The sequence below is a fragment of the Cebidichthys violaceus genome, unplaced genomic scaffold, assembly GCF_023349555.1.
Source record: "Cebidichthys violaceus isolate CVI_PGR_0920_01 unplaced genomic scaffold, fCebVio1.0.p SCAF_144, whole genome shotgun sequence".
NCBI classification, from domain to species: domain Eukaryota; kingdom Metazoa; phylum Chordata; class Actinopteri; order Perciformes; family Stichaeidae; genus Cebidichthys; species Cebidichthys violaceus.
The window spans coordinates 252,757-277,903 of record NW_027176312.1 but is presented as its reverse complement, the minus strand read 5'-3'; the positions used below and the strand labels follow the sequence as shown (position 1 = coordinate 277,903).

The 25,147-nt window shown below is 39.6% G+C and overlaps 1 protein-coding gene across 2 annotated transcripts; it reads right to left on the bottom strand.

Moving 5' to 3' along the window:
* Positions 1-2,826: 2,826 nt before the first annotated feature.
* On the bottom strand, positions 2,827-24,706 carry cherp (calcium homeostasis endoplasmic reticulum protein). Of its 2 annotated transcripts, none has more exons than XM_068709357.1 (20): positions 24,411-24,706; positions 22,980-23,153; positions 21,836-21,874; positions 19,384-19,553; positions 17,938-18,075; positions 17,673-17,824; positions 17,441-17,552; positions 16,922-17,011; positions 10,861-11,053; positions 10,430-10,593; positions 8,945-9,199; positions 8,550-8,751; positions 8,236-8,474; positions 7,458-7,591; positions 5,999-6,085; positions 5,618-5,770; positions 5,347-5,460; positions 5,155-5,249; positions 4,825-5,010; positions 2,827-3,837 (listed from the first exon to the last, which is right to left on the bottom strand). In XM_068709357.1, exons 1-20 carry the CDS (start codon positions 24,433-24,435, stop codon positions 3,800-3,802), a joined length of 2,760 nt encoding a protein of 919 aa, XP_068565458.1. In that variant the 5' UTR covers positions 24,436-24,706; the 3' UTR covers positions 2,827-3,799. The 2 variants fall into 2 exon arrangements, with proteins under 2 accessions (XP_068565458.1, XP_068565459.1); XM_068709358.1 differs by having other exon boundaries at positions 24,540-24,706.
* Between the last annotated feature and the right edge of the window lie 441 nt (positions 24,707-25,147).

Here is a 25,147-nt window from a genome sequence, read left to right as displayed (position 1 = left end):
TGTGGCCCTCAGATGGTGGTAGCCCAGTGACAAAGTCCAGGGAGATGTGGGACTACGGACGATGAGGCACTGGGAGAGGCTGCAGGAGGCTGGTCAGAGCCTGGTGAAAAGGCTTGTGTTGACCAGAACTGGGTGTCCTCATTGAGGGACGCGGGAAAGTCTGGCATAATGCGGAGAACGATCTGGCAGTGAGAGTGTGTGAGACTGGGGTCTAAATAGTAGGTGCAGCAGAGTGAGCAGGTGAGAGTGATAGAGCTGATTAGGTGGGTGTGACTAACAGGTGCACTGAATGAGCTGATTAGGTGAGCAAGAGATAGAGTGACAGGAGAGAAGAGGCAGAGCTGTGACAACAGTGCCTTATATATTCCCTGAAAGTTTCAATAAAATTTACACTTCAAAGTCAAAACTTGCAGGATGTGGTTTATAACGTTAAACTATTTGTAAAACTATTGTGAAATAGTAGAGATAAAAAGTCATAATTTTGACATAAAAAGTTATAATTTTGACAAAAAGTTATAGTTATGAGACATAAAGTCTTAATGGAATAAAAGTAATAATTATGAGATAGAAAGTCATAATTATGAGATAAAATGTCAATTAAGATATATAAAGTCTTAATGGGATAAAAGTAATAATTATGAGATAGAAAGTCTTAATGGGATAAAAGTAATAATTATGAGATAGAAAGTCTTAATGGGATAAAAGTAATAATTATTAGATAGAAAGTCATAATCATGAGACAAAGTCTTAATGGGATAAAAGTAATAATTATGAGATAGAAAGTCATAATCATGAGACAAAGTCTTAATGGGATAAAAGTCATAATTATGAGATAAAATGTCAATTAAGAGATAAAAAGTCTTAATGGGATAAAAGTAATAATTATGAGATAGAAAGTCTTAATGGGATAAAAGTAATAATTATGAGATAGAAAGTCATAATCATGAGACAAAGTCTTAATGGGATAAAAGTCATAATTATGAGATAAAATGTCAATTAAGAGATAAAAAGTCTTAATGGGATAAAAGTAATAATTATGAGCTAGAAAGTCATAATTATGAGATAAAATGTCAATTAAGAGATAGAAAGTCTTAATGGGATAAAAGTAATAATTATGAGATAGAAAGTCTTAATGGGATAAAAGTAATAATTATGAGATAGAAAGTCATAATCATGTGACAGTCTTAATGGGATAAAAGTAATAATTATGAGACAGAAAGTCATAGTTATGAGATAAAATGTCAATTATGAGATAGAAAGTCTTAATGGGATAAAAGTAATAATTATGAGATAGAAAGTCATAATTATGAGATAAAAAGTCATAATTATGAGACAGAAAGTCTTAATGGGATAAAGGTAATAATTATGAAATAGAAAGTCATAATTATGAGATAAGTGTCAATTATGACAATTATGTTTTTTGCAAAACAACACATATGCAGTGAAATTCACACATTACAAAAAGTAAACATTTCTAATTATTTTCAATACAACGCAAACATTTACTGTATAAACTGAGTGAATCACTATTTAGTTGTATATCCACTGTATCTGAGAACTGTTTCACATCTGTTTTGCATGGAGTCGACCAACTTCTGGCACCTGTGGACAGGTATTCCAGCTGAGGACAATTGGACTACATTCCACAATTCCTCTGCATTTCTTGGTTCAGCATTTTTGATGTCACCCCACAAGTTTTCTATTGGATTAAGGTCTGGGGATTAGGGCTGGCCACTCCATAACGTTAATCTTGTTTGTCTGGAACCAAGATGCTGCCCGCTTACTAGTGTGTTTGGGGTCGTTGTCTTGTTGAAACACCCATTTCAATGGCATTTCCTCTTTGACATGAGGTAACATGCCTTCTTCAAGTATTTTGATGTATTCAAACTGATCCATGATCCCTGGAATGCGATAAATAGGCCCGACACCATGGTATGAGAAACATCCCCATATCATGATGCTTGCGCCACCATGCTTCACTGTGTGTACTGTGGCTTGAATTCAGTTTGGGGGGTCGTCTGACAAACTGTCCGAGGCCCCTAGACCCAAAAAGAACAATCTTGCTTTCATTAGTCCACAAAATGTTGCGCCATTTCTCTGTAGGCCAGTCAATGTTGTCTTTGGCAAATTGTAACCTCTTCAGCACGTCGCTTTCGCAACAATGGTACTTCGGTAGCTTGGCTTCACATAGGCGTCTTCTAATTGTTACAGTACTCACAGTTAACTTTAGACATTCTTTGATCTCCCTGGAGCTGATCATTGACTGAGTCTTTGCCATTTTGGCATTTCTTCGATCCATTCGAATTGTAGTTTTCCGTTTTCTTCCACGGCTTTCTAGTTTTGGTTGAAATTTTAGCTGAGCAGTCTATCATTTTCTGCACTTCTTTATGTTTTCCCCTCTCCAATCAACTTCTTTATCAAAGTACGCTGTTCTTCTGAAGAATGTCTGGAATGACCCATTTTACTCAGATTGTCAGAGAAAAATGCACTATAACCAGCATGTACGACATTTGCTGCCTTCGTCCTCAAATAAGGGCTATCTGTTTGACACCTGTTATTTCACAGAATGAATGACCTCACTAATTGAACTCCACACTGCTATTATTTAGAACACGCCCCTTTCAATTAATGATTCAATTTCACATATTTAGCAGCATGCATGTCATGACTGTTTGGTCTGTTGGTTTTCCATTACTCTACTACACCTACTAGTACATTATTTACCATGTAGAAATATAATTTCTACCAAAACAGTGATTGATCTGGATAGTTATGTTGGACTGCTATTATTTTGAACACAACTGTATACATAATAAAAAAGGCACATTTGTGAGTCAGAGTTCTGTTTATTTAGGTCATGTCTGTAGTTATTTTTGTGGAGAAAAAATACTTCAGTCTTATTTGCCAAAGTTTTGAGGTTTCCAACATTGACATTTCTGACACCAACTAGCGAGCAGTTTTCATTAGAACTACTTATTCAGCAGAAATGAATGAAATGAAATAAGTATGCATTATTTCTGGAAACAAAACAAAACATTGGGGTTGAATGTTTCAAAAATATATATATTTTTTGAAGTGTATGCAAATAAAACTGTTGCATTTTATTGGAAATACTATGAGGGGTGAATGACATTTTTTTTTTTCTGATTTGGCTTAACTATTCTTTTAACTAAGAATCTTTCGGGAGAAAATCCAAGATTAAAATGATTTGTATGTATGCATAAGTTAAAGCGTGTCCACTTCCAAAATCACTGCCTTGATAATCAGAACATTTTGTTTCTTTATATTCTCAATGTTAAACCATCACATATTTTTCTGCATCTATCTTAAATGGCAAGTCAAAGTCTGAGTCAGCCCTCTGTTATCAGCCTACATATTTTAGGAGGACTGACGCTCTTTTTAGAAACTGATAATTGTCAAATCCGAAACATTGGGAGTGAACTAGTTAGTTCTGCGACCCCCTTTTTCATTAGAATGTAGTTCCAGTGTCCCTGCAAAGTCTGCTGATTTAAAAATCCTTGTTGAGTTCTGCAGTGTTACTAGTGTTATTGCTGATTGGTCCATCTGCAAATGTGATTGGACAAATCAATCCAAGCTCTTGATTAAGCAGAGAGCAAAAATACTTTTTTACAGGTTTCACAAATGTGGTGATGCTTTGTATCGTCACTCTGGTTTCTGAGGAGAGATGATGGATTTGGGACTGCTGACTAAAATCCTGGATTGAAAAGTGACAGAAATTCGAATCCATGGTAGAGGTGGCAACGGGGAAGGAGGACTTGTTCAACGTTATTTGATGACATCAATCAGTTGGAGGGGGCTCCTGGGGTTCCCGATTGACTGAATCAAGAAAAGAAATAAGAACAGACTTATTGTTATCTACAGAGCATGGTAATCTAACCGTATTTCATTCAATTCTAATATAAAGATAAGGTGCAACCGAATAAGTTTCTTGGTTTGCGCTTCATAAACATGTACTCTTGTGAAATTATAAAAGTACAGTTGTTATATAATACAACCCCCAAAAGGGCATTTATCATGCAAGAACATTTTCGTATTCGTATTTATATTAACTTTCTCTTCCTTTTTTCGTACGGTAGGCCCATAAGGGTGGGCCACGTCGTTTTCATCAAACGCTCCTAACTTCAGATAACTGTAAATGAGCACTCGTTGAAAATTTGAAATTAGCATAATTAACTCCCAATAATACCATATTAGGCTAAGCGTCCTGCCCCATATGTCTGGAAGTTTTCATTCATGAAAGTGGCACCAATGAATAAAAAAGAAGAACTTTACATTTTTAGACATTTGAGTCATGCTATCATAAAGGAAAATCTATACTTTTTAACACCGTCAGCAGTGGATTAAGGGAGATTCTAGAGCCAAGGAATAGGAAAAAACCTGAGGGTCGTACTGAAACACTGAAGAAATGGTTTGATATGAAAATGTTTTTTTTTGTTGTTGTTTTTTTAAAGTCTTGCCATAGCAAGGTGATTGAAGACTGTATCAGAAAGGAGTCAAAGGGAAGTCTCCATCAGGGAGATGGACGAAAGAATACTTGCCATTATAGGTGATGTTACAATGTCAGGCATTGACAACCCATAAGAGAAATTTTAGTTTTCGAGAAAATTGGAGAATGCGGCAAGTTCTCCTATATCACTCATACAAACCACTGAAGAAAAAATGTGTTCGTACTAGTGGTTCTTGCATGAGGACAATAGTCTTTTATTTGGGCCAGTACCATAACAGAAATGGCTAATCTTGGCTGTTAAGTGTAAGCAGCATTCCATTACATTTCAAATTCAACATAACACTCTGTGTATGTACCTTCCTCTCGTGCCTTCATACGGGCGACAAAGTTGTAGCTCTTGTTCCTGCGATAGTTCTCATAAGGGTCGTCTAGTGACACCCCCACACCTTTAAATTGGTCCCACTTATCCCTGACGTCTCCTCCTTTGATTGGATCCTGGATGCCCTGTTCTTTGGCCCCCAAACCACCTGAACCACTCCAGCCTAGAGTAGACCAACACAAGAACAGCTAGAAATCAGTATATACTGCATGTGGTTCATTTTACCATGACATTAAGTTCCCAAATGCAGCTTGTAGATTTCAGGACGGAATCGATTTACAAACATCTCAAATATTCTAAAGCATACCCATCTTCATTAGCAGCTGATGGCCCTTGTTCTCTTCCCCTAGCCTGATATCTGCAGATGGTTTGGAGGGAGGGGCAACCAACACTGATGTGGAGCTGTTGAGAGCAGGAGATGTGGTCATCTATACTACAGTAAGCATAAGAACGGTCTTTCAGGAAAACATCTTGTAAAAGAACAGCAAAGGGGACTTACAGAGGAGACGAGCTCTGAGTTTTAGGGACATGGCGTTTCTTTGCAGGCGAACGTGAACGTGATCTGGATCTGGAGCGAGAGTGACTCCGAGATGATCTGGATCCACTCCTAGACCTAATATGAGGTAGGTTAAGCATGACCGTAAGAAAAATAGATAAACGTATCAGCTCTGCTTCTTCCATAGTGTAAGCAGCATTACATTCTGATATATATGTGTGTGTGTGTGTGTGTGTGTGTGTGTGTGTGTGTGTGTGTGTGTGTGTGTGTAGACCTGGATCGTGAGTAGGAGCGAGAGCGGCTGCGGGACTGGGAGCGGGATGAGCGAGACTGTGACCTGGAGGACTTTGAGGAGCGAGAGCTTGAGCGAGATGAAGATCTCCCTCTGCTGCGAGAGTGACTACTGGAGCGACTGCCTCCACGACCACTGGAAGGAGGTGAACAACAGAGGGTGGGGAAAAGAGAGTATAAAATTGTTGGTTAGGTGGGCCCTTATTTATCCAACAGTGACATCCTCCCCACAACGGATGTCAACCAGAACTTTGATGAGAATGAACACACAGACAGCAATTTGAAAGCTCATTTTGACAGACAAAAACAAAGTCCAAACAAGAGAAACAAACAAAAAGAGAAAGATAGTGAAGAGGAAGCTCACCTGTTGCGTTTCTCCTGTCCCTTTTTTCTCCTGGCTCTCATCTTAGCCCTGAAGAACTCATACAGGCCATTCTGCTCCCAGCCTTCACTGGTGGAGGAACAAACCACAGCCATCTGTAGACTAGGAACTACAGCAATTTCTAACAAAAGATAGCAGCACTACACAGGTGCTGCTTGTGGTAACTGCTGCTCTGCACAACTACTGAAAATAATCTCATGGTTCCATGGTGCTCTGTTGCTAACAATTGGTGTATTATATACATTAAATATACACATACACAGCTACTTTATAATTAAATCCTAAAATACACAGCTGAAAAAGATGCAGATTTCCAATTGGGCATAACTACAAGCAATGGAACTACAGACTGAAGAACTTTAGATCTGGTTCAATGTTGATCAAATCTGTCACTAACAAACCAACGAGCTGAAAATGTTTTACTGCAGTCATGAGACAACATTCACATCCCTCCTCCGCTCTGACTAAGACGTCCAACAACTGAAAGACTGGCGCCCCCCCAGGGATGTGTGCTCCTCTCACTCTACACCAAAGACTGCACCCCTCTTTAAACTCATGACTAAACAACGGTCTCATCTGAGAAGGTGACGAGTCTGCAAACAGACGGGAGTTTGAACAGCTGGTCCTCTGGTATGGTTAGAACAACCTGGAGCTGAACGATCTTAAAACTGTGGAAGTGACAGTGGACGCCCCCTACACTCCCACAGTTGGTGAGGGCGGCTGAGCTTGAGCAGCTGAATATAGATACGATCCAGTACCACCTAACTTAAAAGCTAACCCTATGGAAGCATTTTGCATCTTCCATTCAACTCGAAAAGGGTGAAGTGAATCCCAAGGTAGATTCACTCATTTTTGCCATGGATTTGCGCCCCGACTCAGTCATTGAGAATCAGAGCTTTCGCGCTTTGTTGCACACTTTGGAACCGAGATACAATGATTTTGCGGACAAACTGATACTCGCACTCTCATGGAATCACTGAGGAAAGCGGGTAGGATAAATGTAACACGCTATGAGTGACATCTGTTACCACAGAATCTTGTGTCACCGTAACTGTGCACTTTATCACTGTATGTATAGTTTCACCATATGTTCCAGAAAGAGTTATTTCTGTATGAGAACTGAATGCTCATTGCCTATAACAGGGCTGTTTGTCTATATTATTTATTTGTGAATAAGAGCAGTATTTATGTGGCAAACAGGGTTCTGTAAATGCTAGCGTTTTCAGCAGCCCACAGTGAAAGTAAAGAATAATGGTCTTCTTCATCCTTATATTTCAATGGGCTATCAACAGCCAGTTAAAGGAGTAGACCATGTATTGGAAATGTTGGAATTTTAATTTCCATCTGATTTGTCTTGCAGACAGAGTTTAAGTGTGTGTGTGTGTGTGTGTGTGTGTGTGTGTGTGTGTGTGTGTGTGTGTGTGTGTGTGTGTGTGTGTACCTGTTCCTGGGCCGATCATGGGATGGAGGGCTGTAGAAAGCTTCCACAGCAGCTAGCAGGCGATCACTAGGTGGCATGGGAGGAGGCAGCCGGATGTCTTTAGGGTCCAGAGGTTTATAATCACAGTCCTCTAGCTAAGCAATAAACATAACAAGGAGGATCATGAGAGATGCAGGTTTGACTGTTGTGGGTAAATGGGTGTAATGAGTCAATTCTAAAACTGTACTGGTCTTTTCTATTTTGAAAATTACAGTTTTATGGCAGATTTGGATTTGCCTTTTCCATTATTATAATCCATTTAGCTATTCTGACTACTCTGTTACTTCCACTGTCCTGTCTTGGACCTTGACCATTCTGTAAGCCACTGTGGCAATGCTTCATCAGACTTTACCACTGTTCTTTTCTCCTCTACCTTTGTCAGCTGAAAAGTTATACCAGCAGGTCCCCAACAAGGTAATGTTTCTGTAAGTTATTAATAACAATAATGTTATTGTCAGCATTATGAACAAAGCTTCAAACTTTTAGGTACATCATATTTTCTGTCTTTTACATCTCAGACGCTTGGTCTGTTTTTCCTTTTCGTCTCTGTCAAATGTCTGTCCGTTATGTAAACCTACAGACTGTCTGTCTGAATGTTCACCATTGCTGTTGTGATTGTTGATTTGTTTAACTTACTCATCAAATTACTTCTGCATTACATTTTACCCCTGAAATGCACAAGGGGGGCGTGCCTTACACTTTTAATAACTGCTGCTCTAATCAGAAGAAGGTGACGTACTTTGACTAGCGGAGCCATGAGACCAGCTGGCAGGTCAAAGTAGGGTACGTTAGGCACCAGACTGGGGTCATCTTGCACTGGCTGCTGACGATGACGCATGTGGGGGGAATGGCCATTGAAGCCGTGTGGGGGTGGGCCAAAATCCGGGTGCTGGCCTCCACCCCAGGGAGGATGATCGGCCCCCATACCTGGGGGAGGGAGTCTCTGACTGGGATGGTGGTGGGGTGGACCTGGCATGTCTGGCAAACAGAGGTACATACAATTACAGGTGTAAAAATAGGTGGCTGTTAATCACTGCCTGCCTCTGCACTCACCTGCAGGATAATCTCCCTGAGCATAGTCAAAGTGGTGTGGGGTGTACGGCGGCCTGTCATAGTGGTGTCTGGGAGGAAAGTCATCCTGCATAAAGCGTGGCGGAAAGCGTCCAAAACTGTGTGGTGGTGGTGGTGGTGGGGGCTGGTTGAAAGGAGGTGGCTGCTGGTGTGGAGGGAAGGGCCCCCTGAAATGGGGAGGTCTCTGTAGAAATGTAAGTTGGACACAGGGGACACTGTAATTCATGTAAATGAGCAGCAAAATCTTTGATGCAATAGAAAAGGTCAACAAGGATAGACAAATTGCAAATGTAGAGTATACAATGCAATACAATACAATTCTAATCAAATAAATCAAAGCAAAGCCAGTCAAACAACAATGATCATCTACCACATGCCTGCATGCGTGGAGGAAATGGGGGCTCCCTCTGGCCCCATGGAGGCTGGTCAGACTGGTTCCCCCATGGCGGCTGCTGGTCATATGAGTTCCAAGATGGAGGGCCTTGGTCAGACCCACCAGGACCGCTCCAGGAGCCTCCTTCTCTGGGTGGACCTCCACTCCAATTTCCTGGGTCCCTCTGCTCATTCCACATCCCCTCATGGCTGTTCCAAGGAGGGCAGGGAGGGGGAGGCTGGTTTGGGTCAAAAGGAGGCTAGGGAAGGACAAGTATGAGAAAGGGCCTGAACATTGTCTGCTGCCTGAGGTCACACATACACTGCACAAACCCAAAGCAAGGAATTCTGAAGGCTGGGCAAGCACTATAAGAAGAAGGTGGGACCTGGCACGGCTGGGGGACGGGGATAGAACCACTGCTGGGCCTGGACCCACCACTGACGCGAAATCTGCTGCGGAGGACAGGGCTTCCCCCTAAACGATGACGATTTGAATCATCGGTCGAGAAGCTCCCCCAGCCGACTTGCATTTTGTCTGTCGAATCACTGTTCTTTGAGTTTTAGCGGCATCGTTGTAGCATTAGCATGGCAGGCAATAGACTTTTACAAACCTTGTCTGACCTTACTATAGAACTGTGATAGAAACAGAGATGGAAATCCAGGGCAGCACAACCCTCTACTCTTCTCTACTACTGTTCAGTTTGACCCTTGGGCTGACCGTGTGGTCAGCAGCTACTCAGGAGAGACACTCCGTGGTATGCTAGAATTTTATGACTGAACGTTTTTTTATGTCTTTGAAAATATGTTTTCATATCACAGATTAACAAAGGCATTAAAACATGAAGAGAAGCTGTTCTGCAGGTGTGCTGGACTGTACTGTAACTATAAAGAGACCATGACTAGCATTAAAACTATGACGATCATGTCATGTGTCATGATTGGTGTAAAACACTTGCAGAAGGCAGGAAGAAAAGCCTGTTAAATTAATGTTTTAAAAAAAGTTGACATGCAAAACTATTGTCAGTGGACTCGTCAATAGCCAAGGATATAGCACATTAGACATCACATCACACACATTGTATAACTGACTGTGGAGCTGGCTGATTTGAAACGTCTAGGCTAGGTAGGAGTGTTTCATTCTTTGCATCCAGCATACAAGTTGGAAATAATTTTCCATTTTCAAAAGCCACTGGACAAATATGCACCTGGAGCCTTTTGGCACTTGTGCAAGGTGAAACATGAAACTGAGTGTTGAGACACTGCAAGGCGTTGCCATTAACTACTGTAGGTTGGATTGTATCTCATTCATATGTTGCTTTGAACACAAGCCTCTGCCAACCAAATAAATGTGGGCGATGGATGTACAAAGCATGTACAGACTATCTGTCTGAATGTTCACCATTGCTATTGTGATTGCCCATTTGTTTACTGTTCTGTCGTGAAAAAGATTCATCAAAACATTAGTTCAACAGACATACACAGGTCTTTACCGGCTGGTTGGGATTCCAGGGGCCCACGTGCTGGGTGTCATACCACGCAGGTTTGTTAGAAGTGATATCTGAAGGTCCACTGGGGTTGCTGGGGTCCTGTGGTCTGGATGAAGCCGCATCAAACTCCCCTGGAGGAAGTACTGACATGGTCGGCTTCACATCCCCTGCACACAAAACACACACCAACACATTACAGCACAAACATACATGTACCTGCCTATTGTAGAGCAGATCACAAACCACCAACTTCTTAACAATATAAAAAATAAAAACTGTTGAGTAAGAATTGTTGTTGATGTTGTACATAACTGTTACGTTTATTCTAAGATAAAATGGTAACATTTTGCTTTTGCTGTAATGGCAACAATAAATCTGGCTTCATACATCAGGCTGTGTCTCTAATTTCTTTAAGTATCTGTGTGTGTTCTCACCAGCTTTTGTGGTCATAGGTGGGGCCTTTTCAGGCTCAACCAGGGGAGCTAGCTGTGCTACAGGGGCAGGCTGCGGCTGCTGCTTCAGGCTGGTTACAAACTCTTCGTGCTGGGTATTTAAAGCCTGGATCTGCTGCTGGAAGGCCAGCTGGATTGGTTGCACCACAGCAGCATACTCTGTTATCAGAGACGCCTGAGAGAGAGGGCAAGAGATTGAGATTATCTGAGATTGATCCAGGGTTATCAGTGAATTAAAACCACTCTTTCCTGAAATGGGTCACAAACGCAAGCAAAATCACCAGGTGCATGTATAAATGGGCGTGACCAGCACATTTTTGTAATTGCCACCGGAATTGGCGCGAATCAGGCACAGCTTGCACAATATGGAAAAGAGACTGGATATGTATGTATGTATGTATGTATGTGAATCAGCAAGTGGAGTTAGGGCAAGATTTGGTAATGACCAATCAGATGAGCTCCTCTCATTCCCTTTAAAAAGGACCAGCAGATGAAACAGAAGTAGAGAGCCTGAGGTCCCTGTAAGAAAAATCAAACATCAAACTACAACATAAATAAAACATAAAATATATACATGTAAAATACTCTACAAACACACAGCTGTGACTATTGGATTACAATAGTATTACTGTGCCAAACAATGTTACAAAATGGCAGACTTTGTTGTGAGTTTTGTTTTACTGGGTGGACGAAATGTGGGTAAGTGGTGTGAAGAGATGGACAGAATAGAAGAGGAAGACAAAAAACAAAAGGAGACATGATGAAGTTACTGAGAAATCAAAGGGCTAGAAAAGGCAAGAAACAGTGTTATGTCAAAGTCTGTTCCCCCGTCACAGTTTCAATCCTGTTAAAATGAAATGTTTTTTAATAAAATAACAATAACAGTTTTAAAACAATTAAGAAAGAAAAAAGAAAGAAAGAAAAGCTGTAAAAAAAAAATGGTTAAAACAGCTTCGCAGCAGAGCAACCGCCAGCAGGGCAGTCAGAGAGGGAATGTTTAAGGGAGAGGAGGTTAAAAGTTAAAACCAGATAAAAGCTCCATGTTCACCCCGGGGGGGGGGTACAGGTCCATCCACTGAAAGAAACCCTCGCTTTAAAAGACTGGAAGTAAAATTCATAAAAATGGACAGCAGGGGATAAAAGAACAAAAACAAAATAATACACAGTGCTTCCTTAATAAATATATAAATAAAAACATAAATATAACACAATATATAATAAAATAAATAATAGAATATAGCAAGAGTATAAATACACAGACGCCACATCTAAAAGGTAAGTGCTTTAAAACTGGGGTGGGAAGGAAAAGTAAAACCATACAACAGTGGAAAGGAAACACTCGTTAAAGGGATAAGTGCTTTAAAAATGTGTAAAATTGCATCCAACAAAATCAGGAGGTTGGTAATGGTTGGTTCAGAATTAGATAGGGGAAAACACATTTTGAGGGGCGAACAGACTTCGACACAACACCAAGAGCATTGAAGGGACTATGGGGCTTAAAGTCCTGATGATCAGCCTGGACAAGAATTGTCAGGAATACGCTACGCTGTGTTTCAATTAGAAGAAACAAAGACTACAGGGATTTATTTTTGATCAGCTAAAGAGAAAAGCCCGTTGTTGGAGCCACCCAATCAACAACAATAATCTATGGTAAATTAAAGAGTAACTGTTTGTAAATTGATGAAACACATCAATGCTTGTGTTATCAACGTTCCTTACCAAATCTATAAAAATCAACATTTCATGGTTGAAAACGGCTCAAAACACAATCTACTGATTTTAATCAGCCGTAATCTTACAAGGCAAATTCTGAGATAAGAGTCGACCGATCGGGACTAATCTACATCATAAAAGAAAAGAATGTTAATGCGCTCTAATCAGAGGGCATTAATCTACGAGTGGTTATCTGGCGAATGCAATGTGTTTTCCTACACTGTGACAAGGGTGTGCAGATGAAGCATTAAATTGTTTATTTTTCTGATTAAGCGGCTGGCTAGTTAGTTAGCTAATGTTATCTTGCTAATTCCACCATGTTTTCATGCTAACGTTACAGAAAATGAGCAGAACAGCAGACTGGAGGAGAACAGACGTGCGCTCCAGAGACGGAGGCTCTTGGGTTTGTGCTGGCAGAATTTGAGTTGCTACAGCCACAACGGTCCGTCTCTGAAACCGCACTCTCTCCTCTGGGCAAAGTAGTCTCCCAGTGGCAGGAAGTGAGGCAGAGGGACCGCAGGGTGAAATCCTGTCACCGCGTCTGGTGATTTAAATAATGAATGACATTGCTAGTGCTGTGTCATACTGTAAAATTACACACAGTCCCTCTCTCAAATGAGACTGCAGGTATTTAAATCGCCTGCACAGAAAATGTTCCAAATTTCAGACTCCTCAGATTACCCCAATTTTTTGGGCTTAATGTCATGTTCTGACCTGGCTTTTCTTGGTGAGTTAACACAACAGAGTCCTTATTATTTAACCAACACTGGGATGGGACACTCTACCAGCTACATACAATATTTTATGTATTATTATCATTATCATTACCACTTCTGTTTCATTGTAGTAAACCTAGTACTGTACATTTACTGGTGCGTTACTGCTTCAATTCAGATGGGGAAGGTAGTTGTAATGCTTTTTTTCCTTGACCCCCTTTAGCTGTACTTTTGCAATGCTTGGTTGTCTTCTCTTTCTTTTTTTCCCTCTCATTTTCATTTTGGTAGTTTTATTTCTATTTTTGTTGTTTTTTGGAGTTCAGCTTAAGTTCAAAGTCATAGATTGGTCCAGGTCATATGAAACAGCAATTGGTGTAATGCAGCATACAATCTTAATTAGTTGTAAATGAGTATTGAGGAATGTACATGGAACATGCCCTACACTCTTAAAAAAAAATACAAAATTCAAATAGAATTCTTACAGAAAACGCATTTAGACAATGAGTAACACAAGAAATACTTTTGGGAGTGGGTTGGTCTGGTTTACTATTAATTGTATTCAACAAAAAAGAAGGGTGTGATGTGATTATATTATTACATAAAAAATCTGTCATTTTCTGTTGCAGGCTCATACAAAGATACTGAAGGAGGAGTCGTTTTAGTAAAATTATATGGTGGAAATGTTTTGTTTGTAAATGTTCATGTTTCTAATGTCCAAGATGAGAAACTCTTTCCTTTACCACTAAGTCAACTTGCTGAAATGGACTGTTCCAATATGACAGCCGAAGTACAGCCAGGTCCATAAATATTTGGACATTGACACAATTTTCATCATTTTGGCTCTGTACACAACCACAGTGGATTTGAAATGACACAATCAAGATGTGCTTTGAGTACAGACTTTCAGCTTCAATTTGAGGGTATTTACATCCAAATCAGGTGAACGGTGTAGGAATTACAAGACATTTTATACGTGTTCCCTCCCTTTTGAAGGGACCAAAAGTAATTGGATGATTGGCTGTTCCATGGCCAGGTGTGTGTTATTCCATCATTATTTAATTAACAAGGAGCAGATAAAAGGTCTAGAGTTAATTTCAAGTGTGGGATTTGCATTTGGAATCTGTTGCTGTCAACTCTCAATATGAAGTCCAAAGAGCTGTCGCTATCAGTGAAGCTGAACTGAGACAGAAGTAAACAAAGTCATCCTGGCCAAAAGACTGGAAAAGATCCTTCCTCAATTTACACATAATGGCAATATCTGACAAAGATAAACCCACAATAACATCAGGCGATCGCTGCACATACTAAACCAACATCCAAGAGCTCCTCACCAACAGTGAAGTCTGCCTTCAGCCTCATATAAACATTGATAGATGCGCTGTATCCGTGTTGTCTGTGCTTTCATCAACAGCTAATGAAAAAGACAAGTACCTGCTCATCTTTCCGGCTAGCTATGTTGTCAGATTGCCTGCTAGTTCCTGAACTCGGTCTGCGATGGTGTTTCTTCACAAACTGACATTTTTAAAAGTCTGTATCTGGTTGGAGCTCACCTGCTCACATACCTTTAGCATGCACTGCTTCAATGCACCCTCTGAAAAACACTTTGCGGCATCATTTTTGGCTGTAACTTTTGTAAATATATTCTGTTGCGATTGCAGTCTGCCTTTTACTTCTTGGACAATTTGATGTTTTTCTTGGAGGCTAAATTTAGCATACTTGACTCCGTGTTTGGTGTCAGAATGCCGACGTAAATTATATTCCTTCATCACCGACACTGCCTCATAACACAGAAGACAGACAGGTTTCTCTCTTTGAAGCACAAACATGTATTCACTTTACCATTTTTCATTACATTTTCTTCCCTCTACATACATTTTTCTCTTCTTGGACATTTTGGGATTATTTGTCGATCTTTTTCAACTCAATCACTTGTTGGAAAACCACTTTACGGGCTGTTGCCTCTCCTGTCCATCTGTTGTGATAGTTTTAATGTCGGCACACAGACAACATGTTGTTGCCGTGAGTGAATAATAGTGGTGTAGCGGATCCCCCATCACGGTTCGGCACACATGTGAACCATGTATTAATTACACAGTTTACCTTCACCATAACAGTGTGAAATAAAATGTAACTGACAAAGTTAAACTCCGATGTGGAAAAACTGCTGTCAAGCAGCAGGGTGCCGTCATTTCACGGTCACAAAAACGCTGACGCATTGTGGGAGATATAGTTTATGGTCACTGTAAAGCAGCATAGACTTTAATTTTAAGACAATCATATGCCTTTTATATGGAAGCCCATATCCAGCAGCAAAAAATTACAAGAAAAGATGAAAAGATAGACAAAAAATATTCCAATGGCACTTTTGGTGCATCCGTCAGTATCCATAACACTGACCAGATGTTTCCAGTCGCTGTTCAATGAAGGTTGCCACCTCAGCCACATCGGTTTTATTCTTTCTACTCCAGAGCTGCTTCTTGCTTAAAATCCTTTCAAGGGTGCGTTTGCTTAGTACAATCCCATAAAGTGAAATATTTCATCTGTTGTAAAGCCATGTTTAAAGTAGTCTTCAATGTACTCACAATCCATTTCTATGTCAAATGTAGGGTAACCTATGCCAAAGAGCTGCTTCTATGACTGTTGTGTTTAAGTATCTTATAATTTCAACTTTATATCTCATAATTATGACATATGACTTTCTAACTCATAATTTCGACCATGGAGATTTGTATTGTCAAGTCTAACTTTTCATATATTGACAAAGCGTGGAACAAGACAGGGATGCCCAATTTCTCCATTGCTTTTTGCACTTTATATAGAGCCTCTTGCACAGTGGATAAGACAGACAAAAAAGCATCAAAGGCATTTGTATAAATGGATCAGACCACAAGGTGGCCTTGTACGACGATGATATCTTGATCTATTTAAGTACCCCCTCTGACTCTTTTTTTAATTAATGAACCTGCTAGAAACATTTGGTAGATATGCAGGATATAAACACATTTCGTAAACTCTGTAAAAATGAACAGTCTCCCACGATATCTCTTCCTATTTCAAGCACTTCTTGTAGAAAATTCCCTCAAAACAATTTTCTCAGTTGAATAAAAATCATTTCAAGATTTATTTGGCAGGGAAAAATAACCAGGGTTAAATTTTAAACTCTACAACTCCCAAAGGAGGAATGGCTCTACCCAATTTTAATGATTACTTCTATGCTGCCCAGATTAAACCCTTAATTAATTGTGTACCCCAATTTATTGTGCAAGGTGGAAAGACATCTAACTCTCCATTATGAAAGATCCCCCAATTCATGCAGTATTGGCTCACAAAAAATTAGGGAGACAATTTGCAAAATCCATGGATCAAATTCCAATTAAAAATCTGGAACATGATAAGAGGATAATATAAACTAGATCATAAACTACAAATACTTTAATGCTGTGCTTATGGTCCCGGGAACAAGCCAAATTAAACAGATCATAGATTTAAATCCTGGAAAAGGGTATAACAACATTCTATTCCCTTACAGTAAAGGGACAATTAAAGGACTTTGAAAACCTGAGGTAAATATTGTCTTGAGAAATAAGTAAAACCTTAAGTTTCATTAAACTCACTTGGTACTGGCCAAGGCCCAGGGCTGGATTCTGGAGCTGCTGAATGGTCTCCTCGTCAAAGTACCCATTCTTCTCCCACAGCTGCAACAACTGGGAAGGAAAGGGATAATCAGAGAAAACTAACAGACTCAAGGACAACAATTTCACTAAAAAGAGGAACAGATTCGTTCTAGCTTTCCAATTCAATACATTAAAAGGTTGACACTGTCCTATTAAAAACAAGACACACTCAAGTCAGTGCAACTGACACAATGGTACTTACAGTAATTCATTATACTATATGGTCATATGTCAAATATATTATACCACTTTAACTGACAATAGCAAGCCCTAAAACTGAACCGACTCAAATTAAGAACTGATTAAATTCCATTCAGGTTTATATGAATGTTATTTTATCATGGTATATCATAATTATTCTGGGATAAAGGGGAGAGTAGTGTCCCATGATGTTACTGTTACTACTTAGACTAATAGTACTGTAATCTGAGAAGAGGTAAATATGTTGAAAGTGTTTACCCTAGTTATCTTCTGCTGCTTCTCTTCCTCTACGGCCAGAAAGCTGGTGCAGTAGATGGGAACCACAACTTTCTGCAGTGCTGCCAACAAATCCTTCTGCTGCTTCCGCTGGCTGTGAAGACACATTTAAACACGCATTACAAAGAGGACTATACTGAAAGCTGCTAAACTATTTATTTTCTGTAGGAGTAAAGTGATTGACATATTGATCAATGTATTTTGGTTTGTGTACCAGTGATGGAGAACGTCATTAGTTAAATAGATGAGATGTAGGCGGAGCTCAAAATGCGCTCCATCAGCAGTGATGCGGTTGCGAAGATGTGATGTCATCAGTTCACAGTGCTGTGGAGTCTTGGCATTGTTGAACATCCAGTTCTTACCAGCCTGACAGGAAGACAAACACATGAGTGAGATATCAATATTTTGTTATTGTTATCAATATTTTAGGAATCTACGAACATAAGCATCCCTAAAAGAATCTATTATGGCAGGCTTACAGAGATGGCGTCTTTGGTGCAGGTGTCTATAATGGGCTGCAGCAGGTTGTCAAACTCTGTGATGTCCAACTGAGTTTCTAGCAACATTTTTTGGGTCTGCTGCTCCATAGCCAAAGCTATGGCTGCAGTCACTTGTTCCTTTATTGTGAGGGACAGAGAAAAAAAGCATCAGAAAATGCTAAACCATTCTTCTTCAGCTTGCCACCTGTCATGAAGTGGAACAGGAGCTAACAGGTTGGATACAAAATAGTAAGACGCCAAACCAAAGTTGGTTCGCATCAAGGAAGACCAGGTGCTGTGGCTCAGGATGTAGAACCAGGCCCATTAATCACACGGTTGTCCAAGTGTCCTTGAGCAAAAAACTGAACCCCAAGTTGCATCCAAAAGGCAGACCAGCGCATTGCATGCTCCGCTGCCATTGGTGTGTGTGTGTGTGTGTGTGTGTGTGTGTGTGTGTGTGTGTGTGTGTGTGTGTGTGTGTGTGTGTGTGTGTGTGTGTGTATGCGTGTGTGTATGTATATGCGTGTGTGTGCATGCGCAAATGGGTGAATAAAAGGCTAATTGAAAGGCGTTTCGTCAGTTTTATTCTTTTGTATGCATTTCAATTTATTCATTACACCTTTAACAAAACATTCATTCATCCTATTACAATTTTTAAGCTGATTTTATTAATTTGGTAAAGATTATGTAACATACATAGGCCTACAATAGGCCTACAGTATGTTCCTTACAATACTCTTATCTGGTGAAAACACAAATGTATTGTTGCACAGTTAATAAATAGGTGACCAATACCTAATACAAACAGACTACGCAGTTTGCCTATCCTCTTTTGGGAATTTGTTTGTCTGTATCCCTCCAGTTTTGCTAAGTGGTATATCGTCATTTTGAAATAAATTACAGCCGATTCATTAAGAACAACAGAACTTATCTTTTCCCAAACTTCCAGCTTTGTTGTTCAGTAATATTAATACGAAGCCCGTAATATTTGAATAGGTACGTGTTAGTTAAAAAAACAGCCACAGTATAAGTTATTTTTAAGTTCCAGGATTGTTACTCCCTTATTCCCTCACTTAAAAGAACAGTGTGTAATATTTAGTGGTATCTAGAGGTATGTTGCAGATTGCAACCAACTAAATAACCCTCCACTCACCCCTGCCTTTCCAAGCATGTCAGAGAACTACGGTGGCCTTTGGGTCACTACTCTTATCAAAACTCAGTTCTTCTTCATGAATAAACAAAAAAACACCATAACTTGTGAAGAATTGCGCTGTATGTTGCAGGCTGTATGCTAATGCAATACCAAAATTACCTCACCAAAATTATTTCTTTTGCGACTGCAAAAATCCCTTAGCTGGCTTCTGGTTACTAGCACTTGAGTAAAAAAAAAAGATAACTGAAGATGTACACTGTGCCAGATTTATTCATTTCTTTCTTGCTCTGTACCTGTCTGAGTGTGTGCAGATGCTGCTCTTGCTGCTGCAGATTCCATTGGCTCTGTTGGATGAGCTCATCCAGAGCCGGTGCTGCAGGCGGAGGAATCGGAGGCGGAGCAATCATCGGCATTGTTGGAGGAGGGATATCAACCACGTCTTTGGTGCCTGGGTTGTACATTTCTGCAAAAAAATATGAAAATTTTAAGTCTGGAAGTTTGGTAAAGCTCTGATTTCGGGGCCGAGGCTGGGAGGGTTGATGCTGTGCCACTGCTAATGTGATGCAGATGCCCAAAGAGAAGGATGCAGTCCATAAATCATATACATAAAAGTATTTAAATCAAAGTGACATCTAAAAAGGTCAAATAAGATGCATCGGCTTACATATAGCAAGCTGATGAAACATTTGAAGTACGAGCAGAAGAGTGAACATAATTTAAATGACATGCAATCAGCATTAACCATTCCTTGAGCCCTGAACCTCTGCAGAAACGACTGCTGAAAGGAAATATGTTAGAACCTCCAACAATCACAGGCACCAAGATTTGCAAACATAGCTACAATATGTTACTCAACTACTGCAATGAGATGACATCCCATTCCCACAATGTGGCAATATTTTAAAACCAATACAACTATTTGATGTTACACAGAATCCCTGGCCTACAAATCAAGATGCAAGTCAAAAATGCATTATTAAAAATAATCATATAGAATTCTAACTGTGTCCTGATGTCCTGAGCCAATAAATAGTAGGCTGCTTTAGGGTTCAGTTATATTGGTCATGTAAATGTCAATTTCTAAGGATTTGTTTAATGTGATTCATTAAGGCTATGCAAGCTGTCAATGCCCCACTGCCCTCAGTTAGACACCAGATAGCGTATGTATGGTAAGGTGTTATGACTTCAGTGAGCTTGACATACGATATATTCTGACCTATCATTTTTGACTTTACTTAATATTTTAAAATCTCATGAAATCCATTTCCCCATCATCAGAATTGGAATTATCCCTTGTGATTTGTTGTTACTGTAACGTTCTCTTGCAGCTACTCAATGGCAAATGGCGGCTTATGACATTTTCCCCAAATGATATCAGTATAATATAACAGGAACTGTGCATTTGTCATTCTATCCAGGAGCTCTCCAGATAAAAGAGCAGGCAGAATATCATGACACATCCATATCAGGATGCACACATCAGCCATGCACACACCAGCCCAGTAGTGAGAGCCAGTGGATCCACATCATCCACTTTCAATTCCCGCTAAATACACCTACAATGGTGATCATCCACCCACGGTATCTCAATCTGGCTGTGAGTATGTTCACTTAAAGGGGCGGTGTTTGCAGCATCTGACCAATCACAAACATGGACAAGTACGCCATCAGCAGAGCGGCCTATTTCAGGCCTCTGGGCCCTGTACCTCGAAGCAGGATTTGGTGTTAGCAAGGTCATTTCAGGGTTAACTGGGTTTTGAGTCCTTTGAGGGAGGTTTACCTCTTACCGGGATAGATCACCATGGTAACTTATGCTGAACACCTAACCTGCTCTGGAGTGTTGACATTTGAGATAAGAGATTAACAGAGCTCTGTTCATGGATCATTATATAATAATATATAACAATATATAATATTACACAAATACAAATAAGTTAAAGTTATAATCCAGACTAAAAGCAATACAGTTTAACAGACACATGCAGAAAGGACAGCTAGCAAGAAATCAACAACAGTGTGTATGCGAAAATTAACAGATTTATAATATCACTGCTTCATCGAGAGCATGATAGACTATAATTAATTAATGTTTTGCAAAGCTATTCTTATAGCGTGTGACAATATTTCAGCCTTATTGTTTCAGCTGCAACCCCGGAGGTGTAAAACGGATTTGGGAGCGAATAGAAAAAAAAATCTATAGATATTCTATTCATATATTCATTGTGTGACAGCTTCTTGAGCTGTGTGTTGCAGTGCAACATGTTGGAGTCCTGTCTTACAGTCACAGACTGGATGCAGTGTTACTTTGCTGAGGTTTTCCCGCTTTGAATTATGCTTTCATATTTTTTTTTATTTGCCCAAAAGTCCGTTTCACAGCTTTCAGGTTGCAGATGAAAGAATAATACAACATCTAAGCAGCACATTAATTTAATGGAATACACACATGTAGTTACTAGATGATGTTAATTTACACACCCACACAGTTGTCGATTTCTTGCCAGCTGTCCTTTCTGCATTTGTCTGTTAAACTGTCTAGTCTCCTTCTGTTTATCTAATCAAACTTGACTGAAAATGGAGGATTAAGCACAATTTGATGAGCACCATCAACAAGATAGAGATATCTTCACTCTAACTACAAAACAATACAGCACATACTCAAAAAGAAAAACATACCAACCAGAAAAATGTAACTGAAAACAAACTAGAATTTGAATTTGTCTAACAAATCTGGTTCCCAATACATACCTTCAGATTTATACTCCTCCCCATCGTGGGCAGAAGGATCTAAGTGGAGAAAAGCAAACGTTAATACAGTAATGGATTTCAGTGGTATTACATTGCTGACGGAAAAACTCCATGCAACCCTCCACTACACGGTGCTATTATTACCAGGCTGTTGATAATCTGATCATCCTAATGTGACCAAAAAAAACTGTAGGTGTAGTAAGGAGCTTTAACTTCCTCTACTTAAACAAGTGGTATTAATAGTCTGCTGAGTCAAAACTATGAGTAAGTACATAATACTACAGTTAAATAACTTTGCTGATCATTTCACAGCAGCAGGGTGTAGAGATTATGTCCAGAGATTATTATTATTTTTACAGTTTTAAGTACTGGCAGAACGAGTACAGTATATTTTCTATTTGGATTCAGCCACTAAAAGCCATCTGAAATATGTAGTGGTGTAACGGATTGATCTGTGATCCGTAACGATCCCCCTCACGGTTCGGCACATATGTGAACCACGGATTAATGACTAATGATTAATTATTTTAACAATCATAGTGTGAAATAAAGTTTTACTGACAATCGTTATCCGCAGATATTCAGTAAAATATGCCATCAGGACATTCATGCTTTCTGTTGGCTGATCTCTTATAATGTTACAATGTAAACAACCAAAATGTGTTGAAAATGACCGGAGGAGAGCTGGTAACATGGCTAATGGACAACGAACGAAGATTCCATTCATTTACATTATGATGCGTTCAGGCTCTGTTCGGTGAAAATGATTATTGGCTGAAGTTGACAATGTTGTTAGTAAAAGATACTTTGCTTACTTGACTCACAGAGATGTTTCAGGTCAGTATTACCAGAATGTGTACAGCATTCTGTGAGCTGAATTAAAGTGAATTAAAATTGCTCCCAATGTCTGTGCCATCCGCGTGAGAGTGTGCATGTGAATGGTGATTGCTCGTGATGGGCAGGTTGGCCCCTTGAATGGTAGCCTCTGCCACCAGTGTATGAATGCGTTTGTGAATGAGTGAATGCTGGTTTGTGTTGTAAAGAGCTTTGAGTCATTGCGAAGACTACTATAACATTCCAACATCACAAAAATATCTATGTGCAAATTCTGGTTTTATGCTAAACTGTCCTTTTAACTACATACGCTGTTGGTGCTCCATTGCAAGCTTGCACTTGTAGTAGCTGAAGTATTCTCCCCCAAAGAGGAAGGAGAACTTAGGGTTGTCCTTCTGTTTCTCCATCGTCATCTTTTCAAACTCTGGCCCGTTCCGAGCGACAAACTGGGCCAGCTTGTCGATGACATTCCTCAGTTCTTGATCTGCACCAAAAAAAAAGGAGAGGGAACACATACAGAGCTGAGGCAGCTGGGGATCTGTCTCAAAGTGGTGACAAACAGACAAACCAAAAAGACTGCAAGAAATGACAATAACTTGTGCTTTTCTGACAACATTCACCTGTTTTGTACCAATTTGAATGAAAGAAGAATCCCATCTACTGCAAGATTAAAAATGAATCTCTGTTTCCTATTTAGGAACTTTCCTGACGTGGACTATCTCCTTGCTTGTTTTATACACCAGTTGAATATAATAAACACAATTGTATATGAAAATGTGTGACAATATGAAGCACCATGTATATGCCCAAATGTAACTGAAATCGTTATAAATTTTGGTTCATGTCATTCAAAACTGAGCAAAAGAATAAGTTACTTGAGGCAACAGTATCATCCATGTATCGATTAGGAAACTGTTTAAAAAACGGTCACTGTGCAGCAGACAGAATATTTGTACATGGTTTGTACACACCCACATGGTTAGAAGAGTCTATAACTATTAAACCAGTGGGAGTGGAGTTTAACGATCTTCTGGGTTTTCGAAGATTGCTGCCCAAGTATTAATCTTTCCGAAAAACCGAAGAGGCACAAACCATGATTGTTGTTAACATCTTAACAAGGGGTGAACATTTCTGCTGATCTTGTGCTTTTTATCTTTAACACCAAAATGCCTGCTAAAGATGGACATATTTAACTGTGTACAGGCATCTAACGATGTTAATGAGACCTGAGTTTTTAAACTGGTCTCCACCAGTTTAAAGACTAACGTTAAAAAAAACTAAATTTAAATTAACGTTTGCCTGAGGAGAGGGCATCCTAATCCACAAACAGTCCGCACTACAAACCCATGTGTCTTAGTCCGTTTTACTGCTCACCATGCCACATAGTGTTACGTATTCGAAAATTAAAGGGAAAAGAAGGAAATCGGTCGAAAAATAAGTTAAATGAATTTAGCCGTGGGAGTAAGCTAACGTTAACTTAAAAAATGCTTCCAAACTACCGTTAGCGTTAAGAAAGCCTAGCTGTTGCGCTCCAATGCTAATGTTCATCATTGTTCATACTGCCCTTGTTTATTGGGGCACAGTGTAACGTTACACACACCTACTGACGTTACGAAGTTGTCCGAAAGGCTAAATGTAGCGGTAATGTATTGTGTTGAATAACGTTAGCTCGAGGTAGCATGTTAGCTAGCTAACGTACAATGACAATAACAAAACGTTGCAGCGTAACGTTACTGCTCACCTTCGGGGGGATTGGGGATATCCATGATTTGTTTCAGTTACAGCAGATCCGCTGAACCTTAATATATCAGACCATTCGATTTATATGTTACTACTTGGTTTATACAATTGACCAAAAAAAAAGCATTACCCCTGTAACGTAGGCCGGAAACCAACTTTAATCATTAGGATGACGCTATCATGAACCGCCCTACTCCGCTTCTGATTGGCTAGTACTCGTTACGCTAGTTCTTCTTCTTCTTCTTCTTCTTCTTCTTCTTCTTCTTCTTCTTCTTCTTCTTCTTCTTCTTCTTCTTCTTCTTCTTCTTCTTAATTATTTACTGGCGGGTGGCAACTGTCGTTAAAATCGCATTACCGCCATCTACTATACTGGAGGGCGCCAGAGTTCATATTCCATTTTTTAGAACAAACAAACGAAATGATCTATTCAATAATCCAGTTTCTTAAAAACAATCAAACAAGGCTTTATATTTTCCTTTTGAAATGATAAATATATTCACCCCACATTTCTTGAATTCATTCTTCAGCTTTTGTGTTTCATTCTTCTGGCAGTGACAGATAATGTTCAACCATTTCTTCAGCCACACAGATCTGATGGATTAGGACTAAATAAAACAATGCAATCATTGGGTTTTGCCAATGATTGCATTGTTTTATTTAGTCCTGTCCCATAACCCCAGTCTTGATATGATTGTTTGCTCTCTGGAGTTTTTTTCCAATTGTTTTCATCCTTCCCAC